We start from the raw sequence: 27947 nt of genomic DNA, 5'->3' as shown, positions 1-27947 counted from the left end.
TCTACTGATGAGGAAAACAGCATGGAATTTTTCACCAAGTCCTTAATCAACCATGTAGTATATACGTCATAATACAAATGTACTATATAGTACTTTCAATTAAAAGTGCAACAAAGATTTTGATCATCTGGACATTTATATTAACAAGCACCTCACAATTCACATGCTTAAGGGCAAGGTTTAATCTACAACCATGATTCAGATACATCTTGGCTGGAACTTGTTTCTAAATCCTAATGCTGAGATACATAAATTTAAGGTGTTTCTAAGCATTGATTCCAGGCCAGACACTCTTTTCTAAATGTACATCACAATAAACTTTAAAGTTTATGTTTTACAGTGTATACAAAGGCATGTCCTGGAGAGTTTGCCTGAAGTTTCTGTAAAAGACTTTTAAAGCCACATTCCTCCCATAAAGGGCCGCTGCCATTACTCCTCCATGCCTTAATCCATTTTGTAAACAAAGCAAATCAACATAATTGAGCTTCTGGAAACTTTGATGATCTAAACGTAACATATGTCTGTACAAGAGCTCAAACAACAAATCCCTATACAAAGGCATACAAAGAACAGTAACTTTATATTATTCTGTACATTTACACAATGTCTTATAAATATCCTAAACCTGTACAGTTTTCAAGATGCCCCATGATAAGGTCAACAGATCTAGAGGAATCTTATGTACTAGTGGGGCTACAACACTGTCAACAATCTTTGTGACAAAGAAATAAATACCTTCAGCCAGTCTTTCCATGCGAGGTCAAACTGACTTCATTTTGTGGATGACATCTCTACACACATAAAAACTTAAGCAAGCATGTGAAAAAGGAAGAAGAAAAAAACAAGATGCCTGAATTTTGACACCTCTGTGATCATGAAGGCTGGTAGAAATGATTGAACACACAGGACCTGCTATGGAGAGGGTGTTTCAGATGATGTAACAGTACTACACATTGTAACTTCAACACATCAATCAACAGATCATCAACATCTGTGTAATAGACTTATAGTTATCTAGCTTCACAACAAATTGATGATAAAATATGAAGTTAACAATGGAAACTACTACATTGTACCCACACACATACAGAATATGAATATTTTGCTGTTGTACATGGTTCAGACGTCAGGGCAGTTTTGTTACCAGCAGTTTTTCAGAGTATCTCTTGTCTCAGACATGATATGGTCTTTGGGTGGCAGATAACTTTTCTGCGGTTTAAAGCCCCTTAACATTTGATTCTGAAGGCATTTTTGTCAAAACATTCTAAAGAGGATAACAGAAGAAAGGAACAGATTTCCATCATTCCAGGCATGCATGGAGCACAATGATATACAAAATAATTAGTTCCATGGTTTTCCATAACTGGACTTGAATAAATGTAACACAATCATGTAATTTATTACAGGTGGAACATAAACAGATACAAAGCATGCAAAATGAGGAACTGATTTGCATAATTAACACAAAAAAAGTCAAACTGCTTAATGACATGATGGGGTGACTGGAACAGATGTACATAGTCTAAGTTCTTGCTGGTGCAGTGATACACAATTTACTAATCTAAAAAAGAAAGCAATAATGAGGATGGTGGTGTGAGAGGTATTTTGTACATGTTTCACACAAAATAGTATGAAACATGTCAACACAATGTACACGAAGGTGTTTCCATCAGATGCCATAGACTAATTTGCTATCATTAGGCAGATTCTTCTCTGAGGGTAATTTGCATTAAAATAAAAATCTTCATGTACACTGAGGCAGCAACTATAACGGTATTTGGTTAAATATGTTCTTGTCACATACATACATGTATAACCAAAGTTTAGATCATCTTCCAACATTTTGACATTCTGCTACACGTACATGTACCTTCCCCAGGGTAATACTGACTGGTTCTGTACATATATCACACAGCAGCTAGGTGTTGGATGTGGTCCCCAACAGGACACCAACATTGTACCTGTACATGTAGCTGCAGTGTGGAGTAGAACCAGTCAGTATTGCCCTTTGGAAGGGAGCAGAAGAACTATGGAAATGTTGGACAGAGCAACTCTGGTTTTATGAGACGAACCAACCATTGATTCACCAACCTCCAAAACGCACAAAACGGCTTATTGCAAGCAATTTGCAAGGCAATTCAGGCCTGTGATCCACATGCCCTGTACTATAACTCCAATATAGAGGCAGGGCAAACCACTCATCTTACACCTGTGCATCCAACAGCTAAACAGAGGTCAGAAAAATCACCCAGACAGTTACATGTATATGTAGGACATACAGCAGTTATGAAACAGTTTTAGTACTCAACATTCATTACTGGCAATTTGGACAGATTAGTTCACAAGAATTGGTTATAAGTATGTACATGTAGACCCATACATGTTTATTAACCTGTACAAACATATATCCTCACAGTATATCGATCCTAGGACTGTTTAATTCTCTTGCGAGGTGGTCCAAGAGGAGGGCTTTGAGAGCTTGCAAGAGCACGGAAGGCATCAGCAACAAGATGTGGGTGGCTCCGGACCATGGACTTCCAACCACTAGTGTCCATAACATCAGTAGCATGACTAGAAGCAGAAAGTAATGAAATTGGTAAATTTCTTCTGTTTGAGTGAGAGAAAAAACACTGCTGTCTGTCTCGTCAACTTAGCAAAGTTACATAATTGTGTACATTTAAATATAATCAACACTGATCAAAATCTAACCTTACATTACAAATATCTAAAAGAGCCAAAGAAATGTAACTGTGTTAATTTCATTTCATGAAAAAACAGTCACATAATTCTGTGTATGATAAGCAGTTTCTTGTATGTGCCTTCCCTAAACAGATGATCATTGACCTTGTAACTTCAGTAAATGCAATTTTCATCTCTCTCATTACCCCTTAAGTGCAAGGACTTGATCCAGCCTTGACAGACCTTTCCTAAATACATAGTCCTCTGACTGTACAATGAGAAATGCCAGAAGTTTCTTATAGATTTGTGTTTTCAATTTTGTGCAAGCAGCACAGTAGATTAGGCAGTAATTGTATGTTAGCAGTGGCCTTTCTTCGTTCTGCAGGCAGATCTTGGGTTGGACCTGGATCCTCTAGGGTGTCACTCATTCTCAGCAAGCAGCAAACGACTCAGCTCCACCTCTTAAATTAGACCCCATTCACACTTAGAAAAATGATTCCAATAAAACATTTATCCAAATGAAAATTTTTTGCGTTAGACAGACGAATCACTACGTGGTCACATGTTTAGGTCAAAGGGTAGCATCATTCTTACAAACAACCAAGTTTTGATGCTGTTGTACATCTAGAGAATGTTCTGTAGTTGTGGTCATGAAAGGGAACACAATCGACGGGCCTTGATCATGAGCAGGCGTCACACTCAGACAAATGCTTGTGCAGATTGGGCTAGATGTAGCACAGCTGGTGCACGCCGAGCCTTTTCTGTGTCTCCTCCCGCCCCAGATGGAAATGAGTAGCTTCGTCTGTTCCGGCGTCAACTTGACGAATGATGAAAATTTCCTTTTCTTTCGATGAGCAAACTCACCTTTGATTACTTGTGTGATAAGTTGCATCCTATCCACTTGCGCGTTCACACTGCTGAATCGCACGAATCGGGATTCCTGCAGCGCAGTTTTATCCACTTCCCCGCAGTTCTATCCACCTCCTCGAGGTGGATCGTGAAGGATTCCTTTCGATGAAATCCAAGTGATTTGGGAGCGTTCACACTGCAGAAACTTATTCCAATCGGGTCATGTTTTATTCAAATCCTTTTTCTGAATGTGAACAGGGTCTTAATTTCGTGCCTTCACATGCAGGTCTGTGGCTAACAGTAGTACTACTACACATGCTGCCAAACAAAATTAATGAAGAATAGTGACATTGAATACTCAACTACAACTCACCTATTGATAAAGTCGATAGCTGTACCCTTGAGGTGCTCTGCACTATGGAGGTCTGCCAAGATCAGTGTGTCTGCCACAGAGTCGATTGTCAGGGTGGAGCACAAGGCATCTTCACACATCACTTTTAGTCTCTCTAGGGCATACTAAAGGAAGCAATACATTCTTTCATCTACAGGTATCATCTGGTACAGTCATTTGTATCTATGAAGCTGATAACACACCAGCTTTGCAGGCACATTGTCCTATATCAGGAGATAGCAAAAACCTGTAATTGAATTTACAGTTTTAAACATATCTTGGACACTTTTTGTCTTGAAAGTGGCAAATTTAGGGTACACCATAATGAAAGTGGCAAATTTAGGGTACACCATAATGAAAGTGGCAAATTTAGGGTACACCATAATGAAAGTGGCAAATTTAGGGTACACCTATAGATGGAAACATACATGTATCTGTTATTACACCGCGTAATAGCCAGCTGACCTTTGACCTTGATATTCGATCACCATGGTAACACATATGTAAGAGTTAAACAACAAAACTTGAAGTATGACCCAAAAACATCTCTTATTAAATTTAGGGCCTGTTAAATTTAGGGCCTGTTACTGCTTCCCCTTTGGAGAATTCACACCCAGTCCCTCCCACAAAACATTGGCAATTTGCAAGACAAATGTTAAATCTACTGCAACAAATATATCCAAGAAAGTGTTCACTAAATATCTAATATGTTTCTGCGCTGTTAAAGCAGAGTCTGACCTTTTTATGGGGGGCAAAATTCATGGTGCATTTTCTGCAAAAGTAAAAATGGCGGACCCTGTTCATGTTACATATTAAACAGGAGGGATTGTTCTGTGGTACTTACAATCTTGGAAATCAGTACACTCAAATCATATGGCTACACAGTTCGCGTATTTGCTGTTTATAAAAAAAGCTTCTGCAACAACAAATTTGAGATTCTACAGTATTACACAATGAACTTCAACCTGTATTACAGTAGACTGCTCCATTGACCCAAGTGACCCAGCTGCTGCTTTCTTTGTTTTGATAAAACATCGTCTGACAGCAAAACTTTGCCATGGAATCTCATTTGCTACATTGTATCATCAAAAATAGATGTCACCATACACTTGAAAATTATGCATCTGTCTCGGGAAGGTATTGGGACAATGTATAGTCTCCTTTCAATGTGTCCTTGGCTGCTTTGGACAGGTGACCATCTTGGTATGGTCGCTTAATGCTTGTGTCTATGGGGAAAATTTTCGGAACCAAGAAGAAGTGGTCATTATGGCCAGGTGACCAAATTGAAGAGCTTACTGTTTGTGGGAATGAGTAGTTTTGACTGTACTACATACAAATGTGTACCATGTACACATTGTAGCACAAAATGTACATCCATATGATGAACGAAAACACAGAGAATATGATGACATGCCAAAATCAGGTCCAATAGGACACAGGAGTGCAATTTCAGTCACATTTTCAAACTTTAAAGCAATAGCAAACCAATTATGGAAAAATCACAGAAAAATCTAATACACATACGCGTGCTATAGTTAATGACGAATACTCAAATTTTTGCAGCATGAAATTCCTCCTCCCCATATGTACAAACACGTCTGCAAATATTTGCAAGTAGCTCCGAAATGGCATAATTGTTTTTCATTTTTTTTAAACGAACAAAAATCACAGCACATATTAATGTCAACCAGAAATTCAAGTCATCATGACCTTAGCCGTGGATGTAAAGAAAAAGGAAGGAGCTAGAAACTTACTTTATCTGCAGCAGCTAGAAGATCATCTGCCATTTTCTCCAGGTTGGGAGCTTTTCCTGTATATACAAATCGCAGCATCTCCTTGAAGACATCTGCATCCACATCTGTGATTTCTACACGGCCCTGTCAATATCACAACCATGTACAAGATAAATCATGACATTCAATATTACACTAACTAGGCCAAACATGAAATCAAGTAATGTAAATGCAAATCTTGAAACAACTTCATTTGGATCCTCAATTAGCTTGACATTTCTGGTAGGTACACTGTACATAAATTCTTCCTGTGGTCCCGATACAAAAATGTAACATGTATCTAGACTAGTACATGTGGTACATCAATGCAATCATATACATGTAATAGACAGGGTAACTACAAAGCAATAAAAATATTGATATAAGGATACATGTAGCATAGGTCTATATGATTGTGTATAAATAAAAAAGGACCTACAGCTGAGGGTGTTTAAAAATATAGTTCCAAAGTTCAATGTCTTTCTCTTGTACACAACTTCCAAATGCCACAAGTAAGAAATTCCTGATGTTCACCACAATGGGATTACAGCATTTTCTCGTCAATTATGCAAATAACTTCTTTATTGGTATACATACTAATTCTAATTTCTATAATTAACATTTCACTATATGAAGCTACCTACATACATAAAATCATGACCCGTCAACCCCTACTGGAGATATTCCCTTTCAAATTCTGACATTAAACTGCCCCCTGCAATTTCAATAAAGCCACTAGAGGGCCCAAACCCGCACCACTTACATTTGTACACTCGGCCCAAAGAGCTGTCTACTACTCGTAGCCAAAAGTATGTCCAGAACCCGAGATATCAACCCAGAACTTCTGCTGCAGTGGGCCCAAAGTCGAAACGTTTCCAGGTCCTACCCACACATCAATTATTAATACTATCCATCCAGACATTCTTGAATTATGCTGGTCTACATACATAGTTACATACATACATACATGTATATACAAGCACTACTGAAAACATCATGGACTTGTAATGATAGATAACATACCTTTTTGCTTTCTTCCATTTCATGTTCAAACATTGCATTGAAGACTGGTGACCGTGCTGAAAAAAATTAAAGTCTCATGAGTTTTTTCTTCCCATAGACTTCAATGTTACAATATGTGTTTTACATGGACGCGTTCATAATGAACCTACTTGAAACATATTGATATTATTCATTCTTTGTTGGGCCCATTTACCCTTCATCATGTAAAAAAATTCCTGACAACATGTATACACTGAGTCTTATTTTATGGCGATTACAAAATGCAACTGTTAGTCAAGCACCTCAACAGGCACTTTTTAGCTGCCACCAGTCAACCGCACAACTCAGAACCCAGGACTGTGTACCTCCGACCTAGCACGCAGCTGCCAAACTTCATAATCTGCTAATTTCTTGTTGTAAACAAATTTTCACCAATCTAACTTTTGAAATCAGTTTGGCTGGCTAAAATAGTAAAAGGCAATTTTTCAGCGCTAAAAACACGCGTCCATGTAGCCGGTTATTTTTGCGGCAAAGCTTTACGCCAGCTTTCTTCCATGGATCCATGGATCAATGGACGGACCTGTTAACCCAGCCCTTACAAAGCCCCTTCCAAAGGCCCTTCTTTCCTTGCCGAGTTTCATGGCTTAGTTAGACAATGGTAGATTCCAGGCGAGTATTAAAACCCTCTTCTAGACGCATGTTACTGTATGTGGTCCAGCGTAATAAATCTACGCTTTAACTCACCATGTTTATATAAAGATATATCACAAATTGCATCAGAAGGAACTTAGTTTGTAATAAAAAATAATGCATATTCATTGTGGGTCAAAAAGTTTTACAAAACCTGTTTAATGTGCCAATAATTCATCTGACATAAATTATGATAATGAGGTAAATTTCCAATATCCCCTAGTACACTCGGGGATTTTCGCTGCATTTCCTACTGAAGTTGCTAGGTGTCGCTCTTAGCCAGGTAATTACATTTAGTCCTTTTAAAGACATTTGTGACTATGAATGTCCTTGATAGAGCTTGTATTGTGTGAAAAGAAGATTTGGGACTGGATTGGCACCTGGAGAAGTCACCAAAGCTTTCCGTATGTAGGAACTTGGGTGGGAGGGGGGCGACATGTGGAACTCAGGATTTTTTAAGCGTAGAATCTAGTCTAACTTACCAAAATAACATAAAATACGCGGCAAGGCACAGCTTTTTTAAAAAGAATTTCTTGTTTGGGCTCAGATCTCCTGTAGCGTGCCCACTCAGAGTAATACATCAATGAGACCTTAATACAAACTATCATTGTTGAGTTTTTGCAAAACTCCCTGTGTTAGCCATGCCGACACTGTTCACGGGCTGTACCCACTATTTTCATATCGTGAACCTACACGACAATGTTGCCAATGCTGGGGGGGTGGGGGGTATCACGAAACTGCGAGTCTCGTTTATTTTTACAGGGTCTCATTAATTTTGTCAGAAGAATTTTGTTTAGCAAGCGAAAATTATACTATTTTAAACACAAATTTTTCACAAGCAGAAAGCCCGTTCCCTTTCGGCTAGTTAGCATTGTACAAGTGTATGCATGTGATATATCGTACCAACTGCCAAAAACATTTATCAATTATTACAATTAACCTTCAATAATCCTCTTCCCCTCTACAATTGTTGTATAGAATTAAATGACAAGAGTCTCAAACCTACCAGCTAAAATGGCTCTATGTGCCTGAAATTCTTTTCCTCCTACATGAAGAGACACATCGCTGAAGGACTGTCTCTCCAAAAGGTTCCCCAGGTCTTCAGGAAGTTTGCACTCGGGCACCTTCAATTGCAATGCATTGGACTGCCCTGAAATGTTCACAGTATCTGCAACAACGCTTACCTGCAATGGAAAAGAGCACACCACAATACAATGTGAGAAATACACAGTAAGAATAATATAACCATGCAGCATGTCATTGGAAAAACAGCTTATCTAATGGTGTTACAGTAAAAGGAGAAAAAGACTTACTTCACAGAAGAGGGTCAGTTTGTCATCTGGTAATAATCCGTTGGCTTCATCTAGAAGAAAGTCTCGCCGAATAAACTTCTTAAATCCCCAGTCTTTCCCTTGGACAAATCTATACGCACGTTGACTTTCTGCAGTGAAAGAAACAGAGTAAGGCACTTCATCTCTGATGTACAAGGAACCTCACACACAAAATGAATACAACTGGAATTTTGTCTATGTCATCTGTTGCATCTGTGCTACAGCCATCCGTCGATCTCGGAAGTTAAGGAACGTGCAGTCGAGTCAGCACTTGGACACTGGACCAAGGAAGACTGGCTGCTGTGGCCAGCTCATACCAAAGACTCTTTAAAGTGGTACTGTATCATATAATTATTCATTCCCTCCTAATAAGGTAAGTATGGAAACTAAACACACCACACTACCAGTGGACTAGCCCCCTGCTGTAGTGGTTGAACCCATGTATGGATTATAAACTTTTTAAACAGTTGTTGGATGTTGACCATCCCCTAAATCACCTTCCAGAACAACTGCTCCAGGACGTTCACTGCAAAACAAAAACACTATCTCCATTCCCCCAGCCAGAACTAGAAAAGTTCAGAACTCTTTCCTGCATACAGCTATCAAGCTCTACAACAAGACCGTAGACACTTAGTAACGATGGCTACTTAATGTCGGGGATGTCGTTCACTATTTTGATATATTGTTTCTCATTGTAAAAATACAGTTTTATGTTGTAAATTCAACGCCATTCAGGCTGCTATTACAATGTATGTCTGCTATGTTGAAATCAATAAAGGATGATGATGATGATATAGAATGAGGCATTTAGCATATGTGTGGCCCAGGGCTTAGAGGCAGAGATGGGTGCCGGGCCCGATGCATCTTCTGGTCAGGGAGGTTAGCCTCCTTGTTCTGATGTATGGGCAACTTTAGTTTTACATGTAGCTTATCTGTTGCATATGCTAACATGTTCTAGCCAGGATTCATGGTCGAAGCACTTTTAGAGACCTTATTGCCAACAGTTAACGTTGACTTCAGAGGCATTTTCATTAAGTCAATGTTGAAAGTCAAGTATTGAGCAGTGACATGTAAGACACATTAGGGTGAGGTGCGCTGACTTGACAGTTTGAAGAAAGTCTTGCCACTACATTTGTAGGTGTACAGTACAGATCTTGATTATGTTCCTTTCCCTCGCCTTTCAACCGCGATTAAATCTAGATTAAGCGGATAGAATAAACTAAGTAAAGAAAGTACTTCCTTTTGCTTTCCTGACCCCACATATCTAGTTCCACCTGGTGACTTACCCATGGCTTTTGTCTCTTCCCTCTTACTGTTGAGAATGGAGAACTTGAACTTGGCACGGACTTCACTTTTGGGACAGGACACCAACAGGAGATACAGGGATAAATAGTCTTTACTCTCTTCATCTAGACCCTGGGAAAATGAAGGAAAAATTAGACTGTGTTTTATGCAACATGTAAGAAGTTTCATATCAAACTAGAGTTCCACAACCCCATACATGTACCCTTGCCTAATAATCTTAACCTTTACAACAGGTGTATTATGTGCATTGTCATTAATAGTGTAGCATAGCCTTAGTTGTTCTGTCTCTCCCACTGCCACTGTAAAGATTCTTTACAGCAAAGTTTTATGTAACTACTGCATTTAGCCCATATGGGCAAGGTCATGCAAATAAAGATCATTAATCATACAAATAAGTACTCATTTGCATAAAACATATTAGTTGATCATCTCTTCAACCCAAATACACAATATATAAGAAAGACGGCTCTAAAACTTAGTAAAGGCATTTACTGATATTTGTGCAAATAAGGTCCTCATTTGCATAATCAATGTTTAATGATGTTCACCTAAACATAACTAACAAATGCTACAAGTAAGAATTTATCAAAACAAGAAGTTCCCCAGAAGTACCTGGAGTTATCTTGTTCACAGACAATATTTCATGGCAGTCAGGGTTAGACAAGTTTTTTAAAATCCACTTGTCCTTTCGGACAAGTACATAAAAAATTTACTTGCCCGGATCAACTTTTCACTTGCCCAAAATGTAAGAACATTTTTCTATGTATTTAATCACTTCCATGAATGAAATTCTTTTGTCATTGCCTCAATTTTCCTGTGTTGGCCAATGCTTCATGCCATGACTGTAAAAGGTAACAAGTATAAAACGTTAAGTGCTCTGGATGACAAAATGTTAATAATGACTTTTACTCATCAGACGTCTTGCTTATGATCCATATTGGCACACAAACAGAAGCAGTGTGTACTGCCTACAGCTGTTTCACGTCTACTGTATCCAGCGTGCTAGCTAGGATTTTATTTTAGCTTAGTGGTATTGCGGCGAAGGGAACGGAGTGACTAAGGGGGGTGGTGCAGAGTTTTTGATAAAGCAGCATGGAAGCACAGTGTGAAGACTATTCCGACTGCTGCCTACCCGTGACAGGGATCCCAGCAGCAGTATAATCAAAAATGGATACGACGAGGCCATTTTAAAGGACCAATGAAGGAAAATGCTTTTTGTTTGTTTGTTTGAACCTTTGTTGATTCATGAAAGCTCAAATAGGCCTGCAATTCACTGTTATTTTTACACTATGTATTCTTGATGGGTAATTCTTACTAATAGGTGATCATTAGAACTTTTGCATCTTGGCACTGAGTTACCCTTACAAAGGACCTTGTCACAAAATAAGTTAATCGACACACAGAAACTAGAGACTGATAATAAACACCATTTGAGTAAAAGGTTAAGAGTCAAATACAAGTTTAGAATTGATTTCAAAAGTCTTCAATCATTATATTTTCCAAACATTCTAAAATTTGTATAGACTTTCTTGAATAGTGAATTTCCCCCCATTTCCATGGAATATTCAAGATACTTATGGCAGCGAGTTTCCAATACTTCCAAAAGAAAGGCAACATCACACTGCCATAATTCTAAAATGCTTCACTTCTTACCTTTTTGTAATTAATTACATAGGCCTTGAAAAAATACCATTTACATGATTGTACAGTCTATCATGTAATCCACTTACAATTTTCTGTGAGATAAAAATAGACGATGACAGACGAACTTCAAGAAGTGCAGCCAAGCTTTTTCTTGTAATTATAAGGCTAGACACAAACCTTGATCTCTTTCCAATGCCAGACAATTATCACAGAAGCAACACAAATTATACAAAAGAAAGAACAGAAGAACACATTGTAAGGTGATCGACCTGTGTAAAAATTGTGACTCCCGAGGGAAACTGATACACACCAAAAATGTGGTTAATATATTCATCCCTGAGCCAGTTGAACATTCCCACAGGATGCCCACCCTACGAGGGGCGTTCAAGAAGTAATCCACCTGACCCACTTCCAGTTGTCTGATCTAGATGAAATTTTGCATATGTAATAATTCATATCTCTATGGGTTATGTTGCAAAAAACAGCTCTGAACTATTTTGGTTTTTGATTTAAAAGTGTTTGAATTGAGTCAGGTGTGAAATGGACCAGGTGTGAAATGGAGCCAGTTGAGTGTCGCGCAGTGATCCGGTTTTTGTATTTGAAAGGACGCATACCAAATGAGACTTTTGATGAAATAAAAGAAACTTATGGTGATGATTCCCCATCATATGACCTTGTAAAACGCTGGCATTGTGAATTCAAACATGGCCGGAAGTCTGTGGAAACAGCTCCCAGACCTGGTCGTCCCTCTTCTGCCATTGATGAGGCATCTGTTGCAGGACCAACCTGGGGCGTCCTACAAAACGGTGTATAGAGCTGCATCAAACGATGGTAGAAATGCATAACTCTGGGTGATTCCTATGAAGAGAAAGACTAATAACTGCACCAAGTTTCATTAATCTCCTCCTTTGGGAAATGGGTCAGGTGGATTACTTCTTGAACGCCCCTCGTAGACTCCCTGGAGCCGGCCCTGCAGCGGCTCAAGCTCACAAAGACGGAAACAGACTTGACTCCGCCCTTAAGGAGTTCCTTGCTTAGCCATATAGTGGGGAGTGCCACCGTTGTTTGGATTTTCCAAAACAAAAAAAGAAATTGGTGTGGCACTGACAATAGCCGATGACTAAATGACATAACAAATTACCCAGACAGCAAACAGCATATTCAAGGTGCATCTGATGGCAACAGTGCTTTAACTTTTTTAAATCTTTATACAGTAGAAGCCGCTTAATTGCACAGCCTATTTGCCAGTGAATTTGGTGCAATTATACGGCTGGTGCAATAATGCGAAGTTATCTAGCTGGACCGCACGGGTTTGGGATTCAGGGATTCCGTGTAGTTAACAGAAGTGTGCGTTTATCCGATGTGCAATTAACTGGCTTTCACTGTACATAGTTTACTGTGATGAAATGACCAAAATGTCTGCTACATGTACAATGACTAGCCATTACAGAAACTTGATACTGTAGTACCCACCCTACGGCACGTGCCAGATCGGGGCGCGCCAAGAGTCTAACTCAGGGGGACCAGTTTGCATATCATTATTTCACGCATTAGAAGACGAGGTCTGCAAGCAAGGACTCAGCGGGGTGGGTGAGCCTCTGAAAGCGTGATTTATTTAGGCTAGTGCGACCAATATTAACCCACATCTACCCAGAAGTCTCAAAATATTAATAAAAAATAAACATCAAAGTCACACACATAGAAAAAACTTACTTGTCCGATCGGACAAGTAAATTAGATCATGCGCTTGTCCAATAGGCATTTTCACTTGTCCGTGACTATCGGACTAATGAAGTTGTTTATGCCTGGCAGTAATTATAACTACACACCTTTAAGAAGACAGGATTTACACAGAAATGTTAGAAATAACAACTGAAACACTTGGCAAACCGACCCAGACCCACAACAACAGGTCAGAGCACAACTAACAATGCTGTATTGCTCAGACAAACCTGAAACAGATTTCTCTGCCTTGGGATGATGTACTGATGATGAGTTACTGACCTTTGGATTAACCCTTAAGCACCATTTCATTTTGTCATTGGCTCCTGACGAGAAGGTGGAGCTCTTCAGCACCTCCCCCATCTCCTCTCGACAAAAACTGAAGTTGTTGATGGTCCACATGTAGGAGAACTTCACCACTTTAACCTGAAAAAAGGGTCTTTTTAATTTCCTGCTGTGAGAGGCACACAATCATGTACAACCAAGTCTGCCCCACTATGTAATATCCAATGTCTCTGTGCTCCCTGGGGTTGATAACAATGCACAACTTACAAGGAAACATACAAGTGTACACATAAAATGCACTTATGAAGGACAGGACAGGATATTATTTCACTACAGCTATGAGATTAGTCAGGGTAAACAGAGTATATCTGTTCATTTAACAACAATAAAACTTTTGTTCTATTACTTTGTTAATAAATTTTTCTTTATGTTACAGGGCTCGAAATACCAACTGCATATGCAGGTTAGTGCAGGATACACCTTTCTCACGCGGCGGCCATGATAGAGTTCAATGAGGCAAACAAAAGAATGTCCATCATAATTAGAGCATGGTAATTACGAAATCGACCAATAAGAGAATGGCATCATGTCCGTCAAATATTTGCATTATCATATTTTTATTTTGCATCTCTTAAGGGACTATGGGATCAGTCTACGCTACTCTAAATGGCTAATCTTTTGGTGCATAACACAACTCTATAATGGTTTCAGGGTTACACAAATTTTCAAAAACTCACTTGTCCTATCGGGCAAGTACATAAAAGATTTACTTGCCCAAACCAAATTTTCACTTGTCCGAAATTCAAATTACATTTTTCTATGTATAAAAAAATTGGCAATATGTAAATGGATTCAGGTCCAGGTTGATAAGTCCTGACCTAAACCTACAGTATGTGTATGCTAGAAATACTTAATCGGTCACAATTGCATGCAAAATTGCATGTCGGCATAACTTTTGAAATTTGAAAATACACATGCAGATTTATGTACAGTCAGTACTACAGTAGCAAACACAAATGCTCTGAGTAATAAAGAAAAAAAAAACTTTGAAGAAAAGGTTGAAAAACTTTTTCAGCTTTGTAGAATGTCTAATGTAGCAGCAATAACAAAAAATACTTAATTTCACCCTAAAAAATGAAGTAGTGGCTGAAAAATGATATTAGAAATTCATTATTGGCCTATCCTCAGTATTGGCTTCACACTGGTGAAACTGCAGTTCCATTCCCTTTTCCTAGAGGACGTTATAATTAGTGCAACTGCCGCGAGATTCCCTCGAGATTTGGTGAGACTCTAATGCATGAATAATGAGCTGCATATGGCGGCCTTTGTTTACCTCACTGTCGGGGGGGGAGTTTTTGAGTTTTGATTTATTTATTCAAAATGCGACGAGTACATTACACAGACCTATACTATAGGCAGCACAGCTGATAGCATAGGTCTACATTTGAGTTTTGATGTGGCCCTATCATCCAAAAACGATGTTTCTACTGGCTTATAAATGACATGGTCAATATAGGCAGGCATTCAGCCCCATGTGCTGTCACACTCAGTGGTAATTTGAGCAGGTCACATCTGGAAATTCTTACTTGCCTGTGGGCAAGTGGGGAAGCACTTTTGCTTGCCCGAACAGCACTTTTACTTGCCCAGGACAATCGGGCTAATGGACTTGTTTATTCCTTGGGTTTGCCATGGATTACTGGTGTCATCCGCGACCGACGCCTGGCCCTTGCTGGTCATGTGATGCGTCATGACGAGATGGCTGGAAGGGTTCTTCTCTGGCAGCCTGACGACAAGAGAAGACGTGGCCGACCATCCCTGACCCTTACGAGGGTGATTGAGGAAGATGTTGGCCTCCAAGACTGAGACCTCCTGTCCTCTGGAAGAACTTTATAGTGTCACCGGATGGATGAACTGAACTGAACACTAGTTATAATATCTATTATTTGATCTTATAATGTGAAAATTTGCGAGGTAAGGGGAAAAAACTAAATGGGAGCTGATTTTAAAAATATGTTTTGTCTGTTTGTCTTTGATCTATCATGGCTGCCGCATGAGAAAGGTGTATAAAGTTGGGCTGTGCAGGTATTTCTGATGTCTACCTGCACCTAACCTGCACCAGACGTTTCAGTCCTTGTAATTCGTATACATACAAGCCCCATTTCCTTGATGGGATCCATCAAGACTGACTGGCGGTCTTCACTATGATGACAGACTTTGTCAATGCTGATGGCAATATCATTGTGCACAGACAACAGAGACTTAAGATCCACTTGAGGCTATTAAGCCTGAGGTAGACAAGAAAGAAGACGAGATGGAATACCCAGCGCTATGAGCCGAGACAAAGAAATGACTCAGCTGATAATGATGAGGACAGCGATGATGATCACTGATAGTTTGTAATTACTGTTCATTGCTGATACTGATAGCTGATAGCAACTTGCATTGCATTCCTGAGGGCTGGTGTGTTTCATGTACCAGGGATGGTACATTTCTGCAGGCTGTACGTTTATGTTCAGGCTTTTAGCTAGCCATCCATACGGGCGTACAATGTACGGCCTTTGCTAAAAAAACGCAAAATGTACGCCCTGGTTTTTTTATGTACGCCTTTTGTACGCCTTTATTTTCCCCCGAAAACTTCAAAATTCAACGCTCAAAGTTCAAAATTTGCCGATTCCGGCCTTCACCGAGCCGCCATTTTGATTCTAATTCAAGTCTCGCGCAAGTCTCGCAGTACATTGTAACTCACATCTCGTGAATCGCGAGAGTCGTACCCCATTGGCCATTTCGGTGTGACGTAGCTCGCCCGGGCGCCATTATTGGTGGAAAATCTTATATCCCCGCTGTGATCGCGGGAAAAATCACGCAGGAACGCTTCAAAAATGGCAAAGTCCTTGGTGATAAGTACATGTATAAGATTCTTTTGGAGTTTTTTTTTGCTTGTTTGTCAGTGGAATGCGGGAAAAACAACAGCTTATGTGACGATGACAAACTGGGGAGGGGGGCTGTGTCGGCACTGAAGTCGTAGAAAATGTTGAACGGAGGTCGTGATTTTTTCACGGTTCCTTGAGTGTTGTTTATTTTCAAAAGACTGATAAATAGATGTTTTTTGTTGGGAAAAGTTCGATTGATTTGCCTTTCGAACACATATAAGTTAACACTGATGTTACAGGCTACAAGTAAACCTCTAATTTTTCAGTGCATCTATTTTCAGCTATGTTCTTAACAAAGTAGCAGAGATACAAAAGAAATACAAGATGTACCTGACAGTCCTGGCTACACTTTCTCCTCTGTTGGTTTGCAGATTTTCTAGTAGACTTCTTTAGTTTGTTGTTGTTGTATATGTAACAGTCAAGTTTCACCTTTAGCAGTAAGGCTACGTTGATTTGATTATATGGATGACATCCTCTGGGAACTCCAAAACTGATGCGAGCGAGCGAATAAAAAAAAAGTTTGGCCAAAAAAAAAGTTGCCTTCAGTATGAAATCAAAGAGGCCAGGAAGGTTGAACATAGGACTAAACACACATAGTGTGGTATACCAACAGTTAGGTGTAGGCACCAGTACATCATACGGGTGCAAAACATTTTTTTCTTCTTGGACCAATCGGAAAAAAAAAAGACCTGAAAAAAAATCAGAGGAACAGGTTTCGCCAATTACAAAATGGACACACTATGTCGGCAGGCATTTGGGGTCTTACTGGGGGCCAAGAAGACAACAAGAGCGAAGTCAAGTAGAGTTTATAGTCAATTGTACCAAGTTTTTACAGTTAAAGGTACAGAGACAGTGAGTTAGTCTTTATTACATGGAGATGGGATTTTAAAATGCCAGTGGGAGTCCAATAATCCACCAAACAGATTCTTTTGTATCAAATTTGACCAATTACCATTGTTTTGAGTATTGCCAGTTCTCAAGTTTCCACAGACAATCAGGTCCAGGTTCAGGTCCGGACCTGGAAATGATACTCTGGACCTGAATTTTCTGTACTGGTACCTCCCCCTACCAACAACATATTTCTTTTCTTTCTGTCCTTTCACATCTTATTCTTTGACTTTAGATTTATTTTGGCATATTATGGCATTAGTTATCTGTTTTCTGATACTTTTTTTCAATCTACGGAATATTTGTGCTCATTTTACAGCTGCTTTGCACAATTTATTGTGTGGTCGAAAACTTCTTTTTTTTTTGGAAACGGCCGAAAATTGGTGCGAGCGCGGATGTCATCCATATAATCAAATCAACATGGCCTAAAGTTAATTTACTCTCCCTGATGTGTATTAACTTATGAAACATTATAAAAATCATATATTGTAAGGAATCAGTGTTATATTACTTGAAAATGATCTCATGTACAATGTATTTTCTTGTTTCTTGTTTGGTTACTGGGTAACACCCCTAATTAATTCATTAAGCCATACCCACCTCTAGTCAAAAACACATACCTCCCATTCTCAGGATAAAAGTAGTGTTGCAGCAAAGACAAAAATTTGGCTATATTCTACTTAAAAATGCAGGAAATAGCATTTCAGAGGCTTTGAATTTCAAAATTTTCCAGGGGAGAATACCCCCGGACCCCCCTACAATGCTCGCGCCGCAGTGCGGAAAGTAGAAAACATCACAGGTGTACACCCTCCGAAAAATTCCTAGCTAAAAGCCTGTTTATGTTACAGGTGGGACAGTGAATTGGGAAAGGAAAAGTGCTAAAGGGAAGTTCCAGTCGATTTCCAGTTTGAGTTGTATTGATGTTCACCTCAACCGTCGCCATGGCAATCACTTTTGAGAGTAATGAAGCTTGAAATGATAAGATACATGTACATTATTGTATGTTGTTTTTGTTACATTTTCACTGGAAAAATGATCATTTTGAAACAGACTGTATGTTGTGTGAATACGATAAAGTAATGCTACATTGACACAGAACCTACCATCAGTAATTTGAGTAAGGAGGCGCAAGCAGATAGTATCAGGGTGCAGCGCCCCTCAATGCTCCCCAGTTTAGAAAACCCTGTGGAATTGCTTTTGGACTTGTTCATTTTACATGTGGGTACCACTGCAAGGGTCCATTCTTGCTCGGGGTGAATTGCTTAAATTCCATTTTGGACAGGGGTGACTGCATAGTCCTTTTTTTTTAGTGGACGTGTTTTGAACAGGTCCATTGCAATTGGAAGTGACTCATGAAGAGTATATTCTCACATGGGGGGGGGGGTACTTTTTAAAAATTCACTTTAAGAACAATGTATTTTTGTATGGATTGGGAGATGGTTGAAATATGGTGCATTTGCTTGCAAGTGTTGCCCAGTTTTGCTTAACTTTCCATAGGTAACAATGACTTGAAATCCTGACATGTACCATACCTGGGTGTAGCACCAGTTTTCAGCAACTGGTGTGGACATCTCGGAGGGTGGCGGGGGGCTGGGCACGCGTGACGTCGCCAGCTTGGCAGTGTGGAAGTGAAGCTGCCTCAGAAATACCGACACCTCTTCACCTGCCTGTGGAGGGAAAACTTCACAATGTCATGTTCAGTACAGTGTTGCTAATTCTCTGCAGTCTTGAATGCAGTCTGCAGATCTCTTTGTAGTGAAATGGACCATTGTTATGACTCAATATGAGTCATACTGAATGAGGTCCAGGTTCAGGTCCGGACCTGGACCTGATCCTCTGGACCTGAACCGGACCTGAATTTTCTGTACCGGTACCCACCCCTATACCAGACACATATGATAAAAGCTTCTCACTGATTACATAATCCTAAGGCCACACCAACTTAATTTCTTGGTTCACAGATTTTTTCTGCAAAAAAATTGGGGCAACAGGGCGGAAAAGAAAATTGTCTATGTTCAGGTCCAGAGGTCTGGTTGGTACAACTGCACAGGTAAAGTCCAGACATGGACCCATGGTATACATGAGCTACAAATAGTTTATCAGTTATAATTACATGCAAGACTGCATTTTGGCATAAACTTTACATGTAATTTTTTGCTGTGCTTTCCATTCTAGACCCCAGGTATTTGAAATCCTTTACCTCCTCCTTTGCATTACCTTTGTTTGTTTTGAGACAGTATGGAGTCGGAATGTTAAAGGCCATGAACTTTGTTTTTCCAGCATTCAGTCCAACCTTGCCCACTGAACTCTCTACACACCCAAGTAGCTCCTGAGCTTGTTGGATTGCCCCTGATAGCAACGCTACATCGTCAGCGAAATCCAAGTCAGTCACTACCTTTGGGCCAATCCTTCTATTTCTCCTTCTCTTCACTTGCAGACCAAGTTCTTCCTCCCTACCCTCTATAGCCATCCTCAGTGTGTAATCAAGGACAATCACAAACAGATATGGAGCAAGCTTATCCCCCTGCAGCACCTCAGCATACAACTCAAAAAGCTCAGTTTCACCATCAGGGGAGAAGACTTTTGCCTTAGTATCCTGGTACATGCTGGCTATGGCTTCCACTAGTTGTTCGGGTATGTCGTATGCTCTGAGAATCTTAGGCATCTTCTGTGAATAGTATCCAAGGCCTTTTTGAAGTCTCTACCGTAATCATTGCTGTTAAATTCAGGGCTCGAAATACTTTTTCCCTGCATACCTGCACTGGTGCAGGTAACATTGAAATTTACCTGCACCACTCAGAATTCAAGAAGTATGGATCACACTTAAGTTGTTAAGTAATCATTGCTCTTTTTTCTTTCATGCTTTATAGGTGGTAACGGTCAATCCATATACACCAACATTATAGAACATTTATGTATAAAACCCAGTACTTGGACCAGTGCAAGTTAGGTGCAGGTAGACACCAGAAATACATGCACAGCTCCAATTTTACCTGCACTAACCTGCATATGCAGGTGGTATTTCGAGCCCTGAAATTATATGTCTTGATGCCTTCAATAAACCTACGAATTGCAAGAGTGTGCCCTACCATAGACCTCCCCACTCTAATCCATTCTGGTTCCTCCTCAGGTGTTTATTAAGTACTGGTCTTATTCTGTTCAGGATCATTCTGTTGTATGTCCTGGCAACGATATAGCTCAAGCTAATGCCACGGTAGTTCTCTGTAAGTCTGAGGTTCCCAACTTTGGGTATGGGTACAATATTTAGGAGCAAGTGATCATGGAAAATTGTTGTACAGTAAATTACTTAGATTCTGATATCATATATAATCAAAATCAATAGATAGCTGCTAACATCAGGGCTCGTGACTGCGACTAGATTTGGTCGCATTGCGACCGTAATTCTAAGAATGCGCCTATTTTTGAAATGATGGTCGCACGGCGCGACAATAAAAAAATGAGCAAAAAATCAAATACCGGTACGCCGGACTGGTTCTGGACTAGCAGAAACAAAAACGGTTCAGGTCCACAAAAAAAGCGAAACCCAAATGATTCGGTACTAGACTCTTAAAAATATAGCACTCAAATACATCCTTTCCTTTTCCAAAAATCTTGAAATTTGCGCTGAACAAAGACAAAAACATCGCTAAACATCGCTGTCCATGCTCACACACGTGTACACACACACAGTCACTCAGATCCGTAAATTCTCTATCAAAACACAGAAATTAACAACCAACCAAACAAATTAAAAAGTTACCGATACATTTCCACTATTTTTCACCCGTAGTCAACTTGTTTAATGTTCCTGCAACGAAAAATTCCTTCCAAAATAAAGCACAGTGCTCTATCGGCTCGAAAATATCCGCCATGTTGGATCAACTCTCGCTGCAATCTCGCGGTAATGCCCGAGAGAATGACATATTTTCTGCAGAGTTTCTGATCTGCAGTACCATCAATTCCAGATAGGGGGAGTGTCTATTTTTCTATATTTTTTTTTTAAATTCTGTTTTCTTTAGCCAGGGTACAATTGAAAATAGCATAGGTGCTGAATAAGGTACACTACTAAGTTTGAATTTTTCTTCCAAATGTTACTTGATAACAGTAATTATAAAATAAACTTCTGAAGATTTTTTATTTCTTTAATTTTCATTTTTATTTTCTTTTTTTTCATTTTTATTTGCTTTTATTTTTATTCTTGTTGATACTGTGACACTCAGATAAAGACAATATGTGCCATAGCATAGAACTTACATCAACATTGTAATTTTTTGGATTTTTAATAGATTGTTTTGCCATTATAACATATTATAATATTATATCAGAGGGCTCGAAATACACTTTTCAGTCAACTTGCACCTGTGCAAGTTAAGCCAAAGGTAACTTGCACCAAAAGAAACTTACTTGCACAACCCAAAATAGTGAACTGTTAAACCCTTATCTCCTCTTCTGAAAATTTGCAAATGTACGTGACTAGTAGTAAATGGGGATACATACCGGTAAAGACCACATGTTTGGATATTTGTTTTTCCATAGCGTATTTTATTTTGAGTTTGAAATTGTATAAACTGTTTCATAAAAACTGTGAATTTAGCCTCAATTAAAGACAATTCAATGTCTACAACTCGATAAGATCCATAGATTTCTTCTGGACTCTTCGAGTGACATCCATCACAGTAACTAGTCTTAAGCACCTCCAGAATGAAGTAGTAGAACAACTCAATACAATAAATATAACTGGAAAAACCAGTTGAACATATTTAGTATGCAAATGTAACTCATATGCAAATCAAGGTAAGACAGCACCTTAGGAATCATTAGCATTGTAGAGATGGATTTGTTTAAAAAAAAGTTTACCTGGATGTCTAACCAAATTTAGAAATAACAAATTTAGGCTTTTTTTTATTCAGTGTTATTTTCTTTTACATTTCAATGACAGACAATATTCTCGGTGTGTGTAAGCTTTTTCTAATGTCAGGTATTAGAGGACAAAAGTAACTTGCACTGGTGCAAGTTTGGTCTAAACTTACTTGCACCACACCAATTTTACTTGCACAAACTTGCATATGCATGTGGTATTTCGAGCCCTGTATCATAATATAATATTCAATGCCATGGATTTAGGTACAAACTCATTAGGTCCAGACCTTAACCTAAACCTCCGGATTCGAATCCGGACCTGAACCTAAGCAAAAATTGGGTTTAGGTACCCATCTCTATGCCTATAGAGTATAGTAATGGCTGCAGAATGAAGCCGAGGTTAGAAAAATCAAGTAACACGCCGGCTGATTTGAGCATTCATGAATTAAGGTTCAAACAAACATTTTTTACAGGATCAATGCTTTTTCTGTTATAATCTATGCAAATACTTAATTCCTGTTAAAACATTGATTAATAGGAGTAATACTTTGTATGGCTTAAGACGTTTGCTTGTGCTCCCAACCTTTCATAGTGGTGCTCCTAGATTTTTGCTGGCGCTCCTAAGTTTTAGGAGTTAGGAGCGCCATGCTCCTAGGTCAAAAAGTTATTCTGTAGCCCTGTTAGCTTGTGCTAAATCATATTTTCTTTAGAAATTGAAACACATATTTACAAAATGAAAAAAAAAATATTGCTTTGTCCATAAAAAAAAAAATATTGCTTTGTCCATAAACTCCTAGGCCTGTTCAAAAGTGCCGAAAACAAAGTTTTTGTGAGACTCATGTAGACGCTCGGATGCCGAGTTCCTGCAGTTCAGAACAGAGCTCGTCTGTACTACTACTAGTATGTTACAGATTAGAAACCGCTAAATTGAGAAAATCTTACGGTTATTTCCAAAAATGAACACTCTAAAAATATAAATGGCCTTCCGTGTCCATCGTCACCTCAAAATATTATATTTTGCACGTGTTTACGACATCAATTTATGATCTGAATCTGCTACACATGCAATAAGGTGCTAGGTTAACTGTCAACACGAGTAAAAATGACGGTCCGACCGTCGTTTTGATCAAGTTTCGTTTTGACCAACGATTTTCTGCGGTTTTGGAGAATTTGCAGCCTCATAACTCATACTAGAAGGGAAGCAAAGTCCTAGTTGTTGTTTTACATCCAATAATTTTATATGGACGACTGATTCTTCTGCTTGCTGCCGATAGCGTGCTTGAAACACGGCCGGAAATTCCCCGTGCATCATGTGCTGGTATGACGTTTTCTGATCAAATTGTTTTAGTTTACAATGTAAACAGAGACTGTCAAAGGTGTTTAAAAGAAAATTGTGTTTCCAAACTTCAGTGGGGGGTCTTATTTTCTCCCAATAACATCATTTACTTTGTAGTGTTATAGCGAGATCGACCGATATGTTATGAGTAGCGCGGTCCAAAACCGCAAACGTTAGGATGTTTGGGCAGGGCTCGAAATTCATTTTTGGAATTAGGTGCACTGGTGCACCCAGCTTAAAAAATTGGGTGCACCAAAAAAATTTTGGGTGCACCACTTAAATTTAAGTAATAACCTAATAGTAAAACTTAGTTACAAGCTATCAAATTCTTAAACAAGTACCATGACAGACATTTCTACCATCTGTCTAACTTAGATGTCAAGAATATGTTGTATACTAGTATTACTACAAAATATGGTATACTTTGATATCTTTACATACATATTTTACCTAAGAAAATAATTGGGTGCACAGCTCAAATTTTGGGTGCGCCTGGGTGCACATGCACCCAGTATTTCGAGCCCTGTTGGGTCATAGTGGCAGGGAAATCCACGAAAAAAAGTGAATTTTGAGCAAAAACACTGCGGAAAATAGGCAGAAAAATCCAAACTTTCAATATTTTGGGGGTCCCTGGTTAGTAAAGCCCCTCATCTCATGGCAGTAAAGCCCCAATTTGAAAAAAATAAACAAACATACCGTCTAAGATAAGAACGTACTGGGTGGATTTTGAGGCGGAAAAAGATAAATGTACCAGTACATTTATTCGAGAGGCTAGAGTAATTATATAGATAGTGAACAGAAACGTAATGTTAGATATCTTGTTATTATTGGCATTGGTTATTGTAATTGGGTGGGTTGACTACTCTCTCTTGCCATTTGGCACCACTCAGGTGACCTCAAAACGACAGTAGTTTCCCCAGGTGTGGCCTGAACCACTCGCATCGCAGCATTGCATGTGTGGTGGGTTGAACCGTTCTTTAAATCACTGCCCGAACGTCCGTCTGGACGCATCAATATGTTAGTCTAGTCGCGTCCAATCGTCTTTATAAATATGCCGCCCGCGCTGTTTTGGACATTTCATCAAATGATCAAAATGCGGTCTAAGCCATCTGCCGTCCCAATCATCTGAGATGCCTTGGGACGGGCTAGGGACATGCGTAAAAAAACGCCTGGGACGCTTTCATTTTCACAGAGGCACATTGCATATGATATTTGTGAAGACACCATGGGGTTGTGGTAAAATGGACAAGAAGCTATTCAACAAGGCTTAAATCATGCAGGTGGTTTGAAATTGCAAGTGAAATTTCTGACACAGCTTGCAACAAGAAAAGTAACCCCCCCCCCAAACACACACACAAACCAACTTGAATGATCAACAAATTCATATATCAACAAACATATATGTATCACCTTCAGAGTTATGCAGATTGTGGAAGTCAAAAGTCCATATCTGTTCATGAAGGTCCTCTAAGATAGAATCCCAGATGAATGACTTCGACAGACATTTTACATCATTGTCCAAACCAAAAGCGGGCCCATGACCTCGATAACAAGACAGAAAGATGGCTTCCTAATATTCTAAATCCTCCATTTGTTTGAAACAAAGTATGAAATTTCAGGGTTCTTGAATATCAGGAAACCAAATATTATGTTATGTGCAAAGAAAAGATTAACGAAAACCAAAATTTAGATTAAAAAAACACCACCACAACACAAGGAATTTCGATCAGTGCCAAATTTTGATAGCAGCAGCAGTACTACCCACCTTTCTTCCTCCAAAATGAGCCGTAACAGGAAGTTCCTTGGCACGTCACGTTCAGATCATTTCTTGTAGAAGACCTAGTTACTTGTTGCAGTCAGACTGACATGAAATAAGACGAAGTGGCGAGAAAATCGGGCGCTAACAGTAAACACACAGCGCTAACTCAGCAATGGTACAGTACAGGCTCGCCACATCCGGGATATTCACCGCTCAGGAAGGAGTACATTGTGTTGAACTTTGACCTTGAGGCCGACTTCATTTCACACCCGTACCACAGGTATTGTGCAAAAGGTGTATTCGTAATGTTTCTGCTTCTTCCCTGTCACAATCTTTAAAGGAAGATCTCCGTCGTTCCGGGGCCGAAAGACTTGAAATCGGGCACAAAGGGAGAATACTCCTGGCGGTTGACGTTTTTATTGGCGACGCCTCAGGGGCTAGCCTAACGTTAACGGCATTGTAGCGTGCGTCCGTTTGACAAGAATTCCGCAGGCATGTTAGGAATTTTTCCACGCCTGCGTAATTTGATCATCCCTTTAGAGGGGATTAAGGCCACAGAGTACAGTATTTCTATGCGACCCCCGTAGTCAATGACGAAGGGATAAAAACATAGTGCGGTCGATAATACCTCAACGTGACCTTTACAGCTGGCTGCCTGTGAGTCGGCTGCAGTTCCGGATGACCCCGCATGACCCTACAACATGTATAAGAGGGCGTCAAAATAAAAATAAAACACAACTTTTTAAAGTTGTACCCTCAACTTTAACATACTTGTTTGTCGTGCTTCTCAAATGCACCCTACTATAATTTCATCCGCGTCAATGTCAGTCACCATTGAGAGAGAGGCTTTGAGGGGCTGTACCATGTGGTCCTTAACTATAGGAATCCCCATAGGCCGAATACTGTACTCTGCCACAATAACTAGGGAATGGGTTGACGGATCTTCATGATATTTGGAATGTAGATAGCTTCAGAGATGCCTTACATAATCAAACGCTAATCATGCAAATCAGGGGCTTATTTGTATAATTATTGAGGGAAGTTTATAAATACACTGCATTTCATGTTAGAATACTGAAAAAAGATGTGCCAAATGTAACTCAAAAAGAGGGAAATATTTGGCTTACTGTTAGGTACATATATCCGATTGACAAAAATTTCCTAAATTCCACAGCGATTCGTCCGCATGTGCGCAATTGCACCATCATTTTGGAAGGGAATCACTCGGGAAGGGGTTGACTGATCATCGTGATTTTTGATATGTAGATAACTTCGAAAATACCTTCCATAAAAAGGGCTATCAATGCAAACCAGGAGCTAATTTGCATAATCAATGAGCACAGTTTATTAAGCAACAGTATTTTATAATACTAGGACACTTAAAAATGACATACTTAACTAGAAAAGAAAGAAATATCAATAGACATAAATTATGAAAATTGTTTCCTAATTTACATAATTGACGAGAAATTTTTACTAAGTATTATAGTGTTAAATGCCGAAAATTCCATTCTTTTGCGACAGTTGGCAGCAACATGTACGTTGAGTTGAACATCCAGGCGTAAGCCATGCAAATTAGGGTCTCATTTACATAATTCATGAGACATAGCTTTCTTTGCTATTATAGACTTCCATACTTTGAACACATTGCTATTCAGATAGAAGAGATGATCAACTGATATCTTTTATGCAAATGAGGAAATGTATAATCAATGAGAAACATGTATAAAGGTCACTCGTCACAAGAGATCGCCTTTCTTGTTAACAGCAATACCCTACAAACATCCATCGCGTAAAACAATCTTTAAACATACAGCTAGGCGAAAGGGACCGGTAAGCGGTAACTAGGTATATATGGCAACACATTAATACAACACACCTACAGCAACAATCATTGATACTTACAAACAATAGAACCGTCGCCATGGCAATAGTTTTAATTGCCACACTTTTTTTTCACTCCGCCATACCCCAGTCTTGTCTCCCCGGCCTGTCTAGCTGGTTTGGCTATCACGTCAATCACAAATGGCCAGCCTCTCATGCAGGACATGCAGGTGCGCTCTCTGCCAATTACAGCCATTGCGCCGTTAGTCTGTACTTTAGCGCGTTGTCAAGCCGCCTACAAGCAAAATAAACTAATATGTATTCAGCGTTACTTCTTTATTATAAACCTCTGAGTCTGGGGGTATTGGCCCAGGGTTTGATGCAAGAGCTGGGCTGTGCCCCTAGCCTGTCTCCCTGGCCTGTCTAAGCTGGCCTGGCTATCACGTCAGGCCACCGAGATCCCCTCATCCATACCCCTAAATACATCATAGTTTGTTCATGTAGCTGCGCCCTCTAGCGGAATACAGACAGCTATTACGCTGAGAAAATGCACTTAGTGTATTGTCAAGACATCCTCACGCAAAATAAACTAATATTAAACTTTACTTGTCTGAATTTCTAAGGGTCTGCAGACAGATATTACAACAACATTAAGGGAGAAAAAAGACACTCGTGGCTCA

General features: G+C 39.4%; 1 protein-coding gene and 1 long non-coding RNA gene across 2 annotated transcripts; one reads left to right on the top strand and one right to left on the bottom strand.

Annotated features, from left to right (window-relative positions):
- Positions 1 to 24: 24 nt before the first annotated feature.
- Positions 25 to 25820, bottom strand: LOC118403899 (speckle-type POZ protein-like A). The gene is made up of 10 exons (XM_035802754.1): positions 25450 to 25820; positions 19021 to 19155; positions 13668 to 13811; positions 10001 to 10130; positions 8697 to 8824; positions 8390 to 8567; positions 6715 to 6770; positions 5674 to 5796; positions 3902 to 4044; positions 25 to 2571 (listed from the first exon to the last, which is right to left on the bottom strand). Exons 2-10 carry the CDS (start codon positions 19057 to 19059, stop codon positions 2427 to 2429), a joined length of 1086 nt encoding a protein of 361 aa, XP_035658647.1. The 5' UTR covers positions 19060 to 19155; positions 25450 to 25820; the 3' UTR covers positions 25 to 2426.
- Positions 10137 to 11426, top strand: LOC118403900. Its single transcript, XR_004829713.1, has 2 exons — positions 10137 to 10268; positions 10395 to 11426. It is a non-coding gene; the product is annotated as an uncharacterized LOC118403900 (long non-coding RNA).
- Positions 25821 to 27947: the final 2127 nt, after the last annotated feature.

The sequence above is a fragment of the Branchiostoma floridae genome, chromosome 16, assembly GCF_000003815.2.
Source record: "Branchiostoma floridae strain S238N-H82 chromosome 16, Bfl_VNyyK, whole genome shotgun sequence".
In the NCBI taxonomy this organism is placed as follows: Eukaryota; Metazoa; Chordata; class Leptocardii; order Amphioxiformes; family Branchiostomatidae; genus Branchiostoma; species Branchiostoma floridae.
Note: the sequence above shows the minus strand (reverse complement) of the source record. Positions and strands in the feature narration are given on the sequence as shown.

Coding starts and splice junctions, on each gene's coding strand:
- LOC118403899 (XM_035802754.1), bottom strand. CDS start 19,059: ATGTCCACACCAGTTGCTGAAAACTGGTGCTACACCCAG. Junction 10,131..13,667: donor GCTTAAGGGTTAATCCAAAG/GTCAGTAACTCA, acceptor TCATTTTCCCAG/GGTCTAGATGAAGAGAGTAA. Junction 4,045..5,673: donor TTCTAGCTGCTGCAGATAAA/GTAAGTTTCTAG, acceptor TGCTTCCTTTAG/TATGCCCTAGAGAGACTAAA.